This window comes from Barbus barbus, assembly GCF_936440315.1.
Source record: "Barbus barbus genome assembly, chromosome: 23".
NCBI lineage: Eukaryota > Metazoa > Chordata > Actinopteri > Cypriniformes > Cyprinidae > Barbus > Barbus barbus.
Genome location: NC_136751.1, coordinates 26,741,358 through 26,752,919, shown reverse-complemented (window position 1 = coordinate 26,752,919; position 11,562 = coordinate 26,741,358). Strand labels below are relative to the sequence as shown.

Sequence of the window (11,562 nt, the reverse complement as noted above, 5' to 3'; positions counted from 1 at the left end):
TAAGTTATATAAAATTAGCAAAGCAAGTGCATTTAGTCTGGACTTGTATACCACACTGTAGTGTAGGATTATATCTTTACATAAAAGTTTATAAATAAGTGAGGTTTTTTTTCACTAAATCTGTCATTTTCATTTATTCAAGTCCCCTGAGACTACAGCATCATGTAATCAAAACTATATTATTTTGAGGTTTTAGGTCATCATATGACACACAAAAAAAAGAAATAACACAAATAAATTAAAGATATTTAAAACAGACACATAATTGTTTATCAGTCGCAGTGTGGCGCAGGAGAGTGAGCGCGCGACCCACTGACTCGGCGGCGCGCACGTGACTCACGCAGCCGGCTTTCCTCTCTCTCTCTCCGCTCCTCCTCGCGCAGCTGCTGCACTGGTCTGTAGACATGGCGAACGTCGCAGACACTAAACTCTACGACATCCTCGGAGTATCTCCGTCAGCCACCGAAAACGAGCTCAAAAAGGTAGAGACGGTATTTTCCGCCTCGCGCTTCGTAGCGTAACGAAACGCGCGTGACGCTGCATGTTGTGGGAGAAACTGGTGTGTTTTTCAGGTTGCATGCTGCTTGGATCCTCCAGTGTGGCCTTTCTTCGGCTCTGGAAATGATTTGGGGAAGGATCTGAAAGATACATAGTCAAATGCGTAGTTTGTTTACTATTTGTGTCGCTGTAGGCTGAGAGCATCAGCCAGGTGCTGCAGTACAAGAGCATTACAGTGGACGGAGATGCTTAGCTTACCAGCTGCTGTGCTAAACCTGAGCTTTTATCTGATGTGCAATGAGTCAGAGATGGTTAATGCAATACCAGCGTCTTGTTTTAGGTATATCCTCGATGTGAAACCTCGTATTTGTGTTCAGGCCTTTGTTAGAAGGTGATCAGGCTCTGGCCTCCATGCTCAAGTTATCTGGCTGTTATGTTGGCTTTTTGTTGTTGTTGTTGTTTGATCGTGTGCACACAAAGGATTTCAGAAAGCACAGGCAGACCCAAAATACTGTGTTATATCACACAGTAGATGCATGAAAGGACTGACAATGTGAATTCAAAGCCACTAGGTCCAAGAAAAGGCACAATCCATGTAATGTGCTTAGTGAAGAATAGCCTGCTAGGGTTTGGTTCAAGCATGGCTCTGAAATCAGCTTCCTTTGATCCGTCAGATGTTGGGGAAATTGGGGTCTTCGCCTCAGTACTCACAATTGGGCTTTTCAATGACCCGCATTAGTTTAATATGTAGTCAGAGATTAGGAACTGTTAAAATTGTAAAGGTTGTTGACAAGAATTAAGCAGTATGTCATGTTATACTAATATACAACTAATACATTAAATAATTTTGAATAAAAAATTAATTTGCCAAAATGCAAGACTATTTAAATACTCAAATGATTTCAATTGCATAAAAATACACACATTTATAGAAAAAAAATTATAGAAACAATTTTCACTCTTGAATTTGCTAGTAATTTCACAAGCTATTACAAAGAAACAGCAAGTAGCAAACTGAATTAAATGTGAAATTTTGAAGTCGAAAAATTAGGTAATATTTTCTTATAGTAATGTAAATGAATTCCAGTAGTCTTAATTGACAACCGCAAAAAATCTTTTTCACAGCGTACAATAGGCCTACATATATTTTTAACTGAAAACTGATGTGAAAAAAAAATCCATGTTATTTGTAAAATTCCCAGATTTTTATTTTTTATATTTTATGAAAAAAATGTATTGCCAACAAGGCGTGGAAATCTTTGATCCAGTTCAGATTCTGGGAATCAAAATTTCCAAACAATTCTCAATATATATACACTTTCTTATAAACTAGTTTACCAACGTTAAAAACAAACTATTGTAAAAAATTTATGTAATTAAGTATTGCAAATGAATAATAAATGAGAGCAGTACTAGGGTGTTGTGGGTGGTTGTTAGGGTGAATTTGGTCATTGCTAGGTGGTTACTTATTAACTTAGCTAACTCAAAAGAGCTCATCTTCAAGTCTCTGTGATATTACTGTTTCTGTGGTGCCAGTTCCTCTTTCAGTGTCAGTCTGTGGGAAATTAATATTTGTCAGATTGAACATCAAAGTTTCAAACTTAACTCTGATTAGAAGTAATAGTACTGCTGGCCTTATTAAACGTCATTAATTAGTGATGTATTTTTGATTTTTACTTTCAGGCATACCGGAAATTAGCAAAAGAGTACCACCCTGATAAAAACCCTAATGCAGGTGACAAGGTGAGTTCCCATTTTATTGAAATGTAACTTAAGATCTGAAAGCTATTAACATGATGAGAATAAAATGAATTTGACCCGTTTGATTTAGTTTAAGGAGATCAGCTTTGCGTACGAGGTACTGACTAACCCGGAGAAGAAGGACTTGTATGACCGGTATGGGGAACAGGGCTTACGAGAGGGTGGCGGTGGTGGAGCTGGAATGGAGGACATCTTCTCTCACATCTTTGGCGGTGGTCTGTTCGGCTTTATGGGCAGCCAGAGCAACAGGACCCGGAACGGTGGCCGACGAAGAGGAGAGGACATGATACATCCATTGAAGTGAGTGAATATGAAAACAAAACCTGTTTTTTTCCCTGCAGAACCTGAGAATGAAAAAATTTAAGTACTTGGAGGAAAATATGTTATGCATGACCTATTTTGAAGGGATGGTTCACCCCAAAATTAAAATTGTCATTGTTTACTCGCCCTCAAGTTGTTCCAAACCTGAATAAGATTCTTTCTTCTGTTGAACACAAAAGATCATTTGAAGATTGTGGGTAACTAAACAGTTGATGGTAGCCATTGACTTCCATAGTATTTTTTTTCCATATAATGGAAATCAATGGCTACCATCAACTTGATGGTAAGTAAATTAATGATGACAGAACATTTTTGGGTGTATGATCCCTTAAAGTCAACATGAAATCTGATCTTATTTATCTATAATGCCAAATTTACACTGAAAATGTGGCATATACACAAACACTTTAATGCTGTTCAGAGGTGGCATAAATGATTTCCACAGCAATTACCACTGTATTCTTTGATGCAATGTGCTGAGGTGGGTCTGAAAAGGCATAATTTAGTCTGGCTTTTATGCAGCATTACGTCTTCACACATAATTTTGAGCAGGCACAGAGCAGCCTTAACTGCTGTGTAAAGATGCCTTTGTATATGATTTATCTCTACACATTATTCCAAATTAAAAGAAACCTGTTGTGAGATGGCACCATAAAATGCATAAAAAAATTTGAAGTTCTTTAAACAATTTTGAAACTTTCTTTTAAAAACCTGATAGAGTGTCTTTGGAAGATCTGTACAATGGAAAAACAACCAAACTACAGCTAAGCAAGAACGTACTCTGCAGTGCCTGCAATGGGTGAGTGTGTGTGGGCAGGATTGTATACACTATTTTAGAGGGTTATAACAATTAAGTACAGTTTCTAAAGATTTTTTTTATATAAACTTAACCTTTTTCCTCAGTCAAGGGGGTAAAACGGGGGCCGTGCAGAAGTGTGCAACGTGTCGGGGCCGTGGCATGCGGATCATGATCAGACAGCTGGCTCCTGGCATGGTACAGCAGATGCAATCCGTGTGCACTGACTGCAATGGAGAGGGTGAGAATTCATTGTCATTCAGTGAACTCGGATTGTGATGGTCTGAGTACAATATTTGGATACTCGGTTCCATTTTTAGGTGAAGTGATCCACGAGAAGGACCGCTGTAAAGAGTGTGAGGGCCGTAAGGTGTGTAAAGAGGTGAAGGTCTTGGAGGTGCACGTGGATAAAGGAATGAAACACGGACAGAAGATCACATTCAGCGGAGAGGCAGACCAGTCGCCCAACACAGAGCCTGGAGACATTGTACTGGTGTTGCAGGAGAAAGATCATGAGGTAGCACACACATAATGAGCAGTGTAGAGTCAATAGTAGGACTCTAACAAACAACTATTTTGACTATCTGTTAAGTTATTGGTCATTTTGCCCAATGTATTTTCAAAGATAATGTGCACACTGAAATCTATAAATGAATTTTATAGTAATCTGTGCACACATGGTCTAAAATATAAAGGTAAGGATACATTTGTATTATTATTATTAATGATTATACGTATATAATTTATATTTTAATATATATATATAAAGTATTTGTATTTTTAATAATCGTAAATAATGCCAAATGATTATTCATAAAAGCATCATTACTTTTGTTGCGTACAAGATTTCAAATTTCAGTTCTAATTAATGTAATTTTTGAATTCATTTAGAATTAACGTACTTAAATTTAGTTGTATCAAGAATATTATTTTGATAATTGAGCTTTATTTCCTGTTGTGCTTTAATGTACACACATGCATGTGTTCTTAAATTTATGTAATCATTTACTCACCTTCCACTTGTTCCAAACCTGTATGAGTTTCTTTCTTCTATTGAACACAAAAGAAGTTATTTTTAAGAATGTTGGTAACTGAACAGTTGACAGTAGCCATTGACTTCCAAAGTATTTTTTACTATATTATGGAAGTTAATGGCTATTGTCAACTTGAGTAAATTGACAGGATTTTATTTTCCCTTTTAAAGCAACATTTTAATCACTTTCTGGCAGTTAGCATGTGCTGTTTTTCAGAATGAAAATGTTTGCATTATAAGAATATAAAGTAAATGTGTTTTTGTTGTTGTTGTTGACAGCACAAATATCTATGATGTCCTTGTTTACAGGAGTTCCGCCGTGATGGAAATGATCTGCACTTGTGCCACAGGATTGGCCTGGTGGAGGCGTTGTGCGGATTTCAGTTCATGCTCACGCAACTCGACGGCCGACATCTCGTCATTAAATATCCCCCTGGCAAAGTCATAGAGCCAGGTGAGCACCATGTTTTGTCAGTGATTTGTTCGTGTTTTTGTAGAATATGCTGTAGGAAATGTTGTTGTGTTCTCGTTGTCAGGTTCTACTAGGGTCGTCCGAGGGGAAGGAATGCCTCAGTACAGAAACCCGTTTGAGAAAGGGGATCTGTACATCAAGTTTGAGGTCCAGTTTCCTGAGAACGGCTGGATCAGCACGGAGAAACTAACGGTAAGTTTTTAAAAGTGCTGTTATTAACTAAAATCATTAAAAGAATTCTAAATAAAGCTGAAATTACATATAAATATTAGATTTAAAAGAGCTTATTTTTTGTGAGTACTACAATTTTTAAAACCTAAATAGAAATATTTAAAAACTCTTAAGACATAACAGATTTAATAAAATGAAAACTGAAAATACAAAAATAAAAGCTGATTCAAAATATTAATAGTAGTTAATCATTTTTAATAGTATATCAATGATTTATAAACTATTTATAAAATAAAATGCAAAAAAAAAAACACTGGTTTTCAAAAGTATTCAAATATTGGGTAAAATTGTAAGTTTTTTATCTTAGAAGTCTGTTTATACATCTTTGCATCAGTAGCATGCCTATGATGCCTTAAAAAGCTTTCTAAAGTAGCTTACTACGTCTTGGAGCTATTTTCTTGTTATTATAAGTTAAATAAAACCTTTTTTTTCATCTTATTGCCTAGGACATATTTCACATTTTAATTTAGTTTAACTACTTTTTAAAAAAACTGAAAAACTAAATGGACACACAAAAAACAAAAAGTGGGGGGAAAAACAACAACAAAATGACTAAAACCTTAACTGAAATTAAAATGAAAACTCATACAAACTATTAATAAAAACTACAATAGTTCCTTGATGATACTAAAATAATGCTGGAGTGTACCTGATGAAATGCAGACTTTGGTTGAGTTGCTCTGTTTCTGGTGCGTCTGCTCACGCAGGAGTTGGAGGATCTGTTGCCGTCGCGTACAGAGGTTCCTGTCATCTCAGCCGATGCGGAGGAAGTTGATCTGCAGGACTTTGACACAAGTCAGGGATCGTCTGGTGGTCTCCGCCGTGAAGCGTATAACGACAGCTCCGACGAAGAAGGTGGTCCGCATGGTCCAGGGGTGCAGTGCGCCCACCAATAGTCCCAGAATTCTTTGCAAGTTTTTTGGGGGAAGTATTACGATTCCCTTTTGTCGGACAGATTCAATCCCCACCTCCACGTTCATCATATAGCGAACCGAACACACACACACTTGCAGTATATATAGACATACACTTACACTTATTTACTGCAATCTTACCTACAAGTACACTCATTCATGCACTGATTTAAAAGAAAAGACAAGCATAACTAAAGGCAAAGCAAAATAATTTATTCATTACTACTTCATTTCCATTGTAGACTTTCACAGTGTATATGCTCTCTGAATATATAAAATTCAATGTCTGTGGGGAGACAGACTGTGTTGTTTAAGTTATAATTAACACGCACGCACACACAAATTTGTTAAAGACTGAGGCATTGTGGAGTTTCCTGGAGTTCAATAAAATGTTCAGACGCGTTTCATTATATACTTGCCAGTTATTCAGGCACTGTCAGTCATCTTGTACTGGTTTATTTCAATGGCAGGACAGAATAGCATGCATGTGGGTGACACACTCTCTACTGAGATTAACATGAAGCAAACCAAACCCAGAAGTGTTTTAATGTGCTTACTGTCTATGATAAAGGTATACGAGTCATGCAACTTCTTATTTGCCAAAGAAACACCACAATCTTCTTAAAAGATCAGCAGCCAATGTGTGCATGCATTGTAAGCACTAATATAAACCTGTAGGGGGCGGCATTCATCATTGGCAATTAGGAAAGTGTTTGAACCGTGAATACTGAATAAGTTGCTGTCGTTCAAACACCGTTACTTTTGTGCTCATACATCAATAAAGTGGATGTTTTGACTGTGTGCTGTATGTTTTTTAGAAATGGCTTGGAGTACGCACTAGCGTCCTTCTTCAGTTTCTGTCATGCGTTGAGCTGTGGGCGCAAGGAGCTCTTTAAACCCAGCCGTGTTTCTAAAAAAACTAAATGTTAGATTAGAGCAACTTTCTTTTTTTTTTCTAAAAAGACCCTCACTTAGTTTCAAACTCAGGATTTTCTCAAATGGAGAAATTTAGTAGAAGGTTGATGCTCTTTCAATCGCAAGTTGATTCGAACAAGCCTATTTCTGTCATGTTAGAAAAAAATGATGCTTTGCTAAGTCAGATTATGACATTAAAAGGTCAAAATTGTGAGATACCGAGTCGTAATTAAGGTAAAACGGTAGGAATTATGAGAAAAAAAAAATCTTATAATTTTTGTGCATTTTGACTTTGTATCTGATTAAGACAGATCATCATTTTGGCATGTCATAATTGTAACTTCTTCCTCATAATTACGATTTGTCCATTTTGGCATGTCATAATTGTAACTTCTTCCTCATAATTACGATTTGTCCATTTTGGCATGACATAATTTGACATTTCATGTCTTAATTTTGGCTTTTCTCATAATTATGACTTTTTTTTATGCAGCAGAAATGGGTTTCCACAGGTTTCAAGCACCCAAATGAGCCACAAAAAAAAAAAAACCCCGAAGACTTAGGGTATGACAGGATGAATAAATGATGACAGAATATTAATTTTAGGGTGAAGTACTCCTTTAAATGACAAGAAACACCTGGTGATCACCATCAAACTGAACTAGTCTAGCATTGGTATGTATAAGTTACCTCTCCCGTCTGGTCTGGAGAATGCAGGAGCGTTCTCTCCTCATCTGCTGGAGTTTCTCTCTTACTAAAGTTTTCTGTTGTTGCTCGTCCTCCTAGAACATTGTCAACATTTACATCATGTCCACATTGAGGTGTCTGATAATGTGCATGTGAATGTGTGTGTACCTGTCGTAGTGTATCGGTCAGATGTCTGAGTGTGTCTTCCTGTGTCAGACCCAACAGATCTTCATCTGCCTTCCGACTCTGGACGATAGCCAGTCGCTCTTGAACCTGAACAGACGGAAACACAATTCACTTACAATGCAATTGTCAACCATAAACTTTTTTTTTTCTGCCCTTTATGTCACCTTAAAATCAAAACAGATCCTACTTAATTCAGACTCCTGGTCGTGTTGTGCACAATTCATCATTGCATGTTATTCCAATAATTCTTTTTTTTCTAAATTAATATTCTATTGCACCCAGAAATGTCATATTTGGAAATTAAGATGGGTTGAAAAAGGTCCAAAAGCAAAGTATATGGCCTTTTAAACTAAATATTTCACATATAAAACACATGGAAGCCCATTTCCAACAAACTTGCACTGGGAAATTCTGATTATGACATAAAAGTAGACATTAATATGAGATACTAAATCACAATTATAAGAAAAAAAAAACTCTAAATGAATAAATACTGTATTATGACAAGTCAAAATTATGGGAGAGAAAATGAATAATTGTCCAAGTAAAGATTATATACAAGATAAAAAGTCAGTTATTAAGTCATAAGAATTTCAACTAATATTTCAACTTCAATTCTCAATTTTTTTAATTTTTAATTTACTTTTTTAATCTCAAAATTGTTTTGTCAACTCCAACTGTTTGACAGAATTATGGCTTTATATATCATAATTTCAACTTGATCTCAAAATGTCAATTTCAACTTTTTATAATTCAATTTCATAATTAACAATGTCATAGAATTTCATGATTATATAGGTTTTTGTCATGATTGTTTTTTTTCCCTCTTGTGTGGAAGTAGGCTTCCATAAACACACCACATATTTAGGAAATGTCCCAGAAATGTCATGCAGCGTGAGTTGGCTCACTCTGAGTAGCTGTCGGTCTCGGTCTCGTTGCCAGCGTCGCTCTGCTCTCCTCTGGATATCCACTAGGCAGCGCATCGTGGCCTCCCGCTGCAGCTGCTGCTCCTCACAGACCTCCTCGTTCCTCTGCTCCTGAAGCGATGCCTCCATCTCACGGGTCTCGAATGTTTGCGTGTCTGGGAAATAAACACTTGCTGGTGCTGTGTCAGTGTTTTGTAGCAGCCGTGGAGCAGTGGATGGTGTTTGCTCAGGCGGCTGGGTCTCACTGAATGTGAACTCTCCATCTCTTATGTCCTCCTGACATCAAAATAAAATACTATTTTATTAGAAAATACTAATATAAATATTATATTTCAAAAGTAATTACCTATACAGTAACTATTATAATAACAATAAATTATGCATAATTACATGCAAGTAACCCTAATCCTGATCAGAGAGTTTTGTTTCTCCACTGAAATCTCCTGAGGGTCTGTGTGTCCCTGTCTTCTCTCTCCGTCGCCATCTCTCGTCTCCATTGTGCTCTCTACATCTCTTGGGTCTCTGACACACAAGATCTCTAAATATGGAGTATCTTCTGGATCTATAGCCATCCCACAGCCTTCGAACACAAAAATGCAAAATCACAAAATATTAAGCAGCACAACATTAACAGTAATAATAAATGTTTCTTGAGCAGCAAATCAGCATATTATAATGATTTCTGAAGAATCAGGTGGCAATGAAGACTGGAGTAATGATGCTGAAAATTCAGCTTTGATCACAGGAATAAATTACACTTTAAAATGTATTTAAATAGAAAGCAATTCTTTTGAATAATTAATTTTTAAAAAATAATATTTCACAGTGTTTACTGTATTTTTGATCAAAGAGTATTTTTCTGCATTCTTTTGAAATCCAGACCGACCCCAAACTTTTAAAGGGCAGTGTACAGTACATGTATATATGATTAATAGTAGTTAATGTTAAAACACTTTCTCATATCGCTGTTTAATGCTTAATTTTTAAGGCATTATATCAATTGTCTGGCATATAAATGTTTGTCATTTACCAGTGCAGAGTTCTTGTTTTTCACCATCTGATGGCTCTTCTTGTCCCTGTTCAGTCCTCTCTCTCTCCTAAAACAGACAAAGAAAAGAGTTACTCACATTGCATTCCTTTCAATCAAATACCTAGATAATCTCTTCAAGCGAAGTTTCTTGCAGCACTTTTGGTTCAACAAAGAAATTTATTTATATCAAAAGAGAATATCTTTTATAATTTTTGGATATTATAAAAGTTATGTTACACCATACAGTAGGTTCTTCATCATTGCATGCACTGTTAAAAAATAAAGGTTTTTATTGGCATTAATGATTCCATGAAGAACCTTTAACATCCATGGAACTTTTACATTCCACAAAGGGTTCTTAAAGTGGAAACAGTTCAAATGTTCTTCACGCTAAGAAAAACATGGTTCTGTTTCAGAGCTGTTCACTGAAAGGTTCTTTGGGGAACCAAAAATTATGAAGTGAAGCCTTGCTAAAGATCTAGTCCATAAACGATTTTCTAAAAATCATGGAACACAAAGGATCTAATATGGTGAAGATTGATAATGTGCAAATAATTTGTCATTACAGTGTGAGCATTCATTGCGCTGGTGTCACGGCTGGCGTGCGCTGGTACACGTGACTGCAAAACTTCACGCAGGTTGTGGAAACTGGGTCTGTGAAGATCACTCTCATATTTGCGAAGCAATGTCCAAAGACCCTCAGGATCCTGAGAAGTGAAAGAGACATGAATTCACACAATAAACAATCTGCTCTGCACACAGGATGTTTGGTTTATTTACTACTTTGCTTTTCATATTCGTTAACCTTATTTTTATATTTGCATGATCTATTTTAGTTTAGTTTAAATTTGACAAATGCACAGTTAATCTTTTAGAATTGCTACAGTATGTACTGTGGTTCTATTCAAAATAGAAAACTTGCATACTTTTTACCGCACAGTACCGTATGCTGTATACTGTAATGCGTGTGAGATTCACCAAATCTGGCAGAGAGTGTAAAACGGTCCAGGCCTCATCATCTTGTGCTTGTGTCAGCTGGGTTAGTAAATGAGTGGCACACTCGCCCCATGAGACGTCTATCCCAGAACACCCTGGGGCGAATGGTCCAGGATAAGAACCATGTGCTTCCTGCCGAGAGGCTTTAATCTGCTGCAGGCTCCAAACACAGCTCTGATCCACCGCGTTTCCATGAACCACATCTGAAAGACAGACACGTACTGCTTCTAATGTTAAGCTACTATTCAGTTTACCCAAAAATCAAGCCCAAATCATATTCATTTGGAACAACATGAGGCTGAGTAAATGATGACGGTTTGTCAGTTTTAGATGAACTATCACTTTTGTTGTGGTGTGTAAGTTTTTATATGTATTTGATGTTTTTAACTGTTGGTTTTCTGAATGTTTCCCTCGAGGTCACTCAGGGAAAGCCTGTGTAAGATCTCCACCAATCGTTTCCTTTCTTGCTCCTGACAAGCAACCAAAAACTGCAGCACAGCCTGATGGGTAATACACAAAATAAACAATCTATAATAAAACTGTACATAACACAAGCATATGAGGCAAATATTTCAACTTTTAGGCCATTTTGGAATGATTATCACACACGAATGCATGCATTTAGTTTACTGTTCATAAAGCTGGTTTATGAGGAGACCAAATTAATTTCCCATGTTTTTCCTAAATTTCCCATAATTTTTTGTAAGACTGATACAATATTAAAAAACAAACATTAAATACTTTATTCAGCAAGGATGCATTAAATTGATCAAAATTGACAGTAAAGAGATTTATG

The 11,562-nt window shown here is 36.4% G+C and overlaps 2 protein-coding genes across 2 annotated transcripts; one reads left to right on the top strand and one right to left on the bottom strand.

The window, feature by feature from the left end:
* Window positions 1–311: 311 nt before the first annotated feature.
* Window positions 312–6,827, top strand: LOC306842778 (dnaJ homolog subfamily A member 2-like). The gene is made up of 9 exons (XM_079373840.1): window positions 312–482; window positions 2,182–2,241; window positions 2,330–2,559; window positions 3,299–3,379; window positions 3,484–3,617; window positions 3,697–3,893; window positions 4,719–4,863; window positions 4,946–5,073; window positions 5,820–6,827. Exons 1-9 carry the CDS (start codon window positions 405–407, stop codon window positions 6,006–6,008), a joined length of 1,242 nt encoding a protein of 413 aa, XP_079229966.1. The 5' UTR covers window positions 312–404; the 3' UTR covers window positions 6,009–6,827.
* Window positions 6,220–11,248, bottom strand: LOC306842779 (uncharacterized protein). Its single transcript, XM_079373841.1, has 8 exons — window positions 10,714–11,248; window positions 10,337–10,477; window positions 9,771–9,837; window positions 9,131–9,320; window positions 8,723–9,016; window positions 7,797–7,901; window positions 7,632–7,723; window positions 6,220–6,936 (listed from the first exon to the last, which is right to left on the bottom strand). Exons 5-8 carry the CDS (start codon window positions 8,867–8,869, stop codon window positions 6,864–6,866), a joined length of 417 nt encoding a protein of 138 aa, XP_079229967.1. The 5' UTR covers window positions 8,870–9,016; window positions 9,131–9,320; window positions 9,771–9,837; window positions 10,337–10,477; window positions 10,714–11,248; the 3' UTR covers window positions 6,220–6,863.
* Window positions 11,249–11,562: the final 314 nt, after the last annotated feature.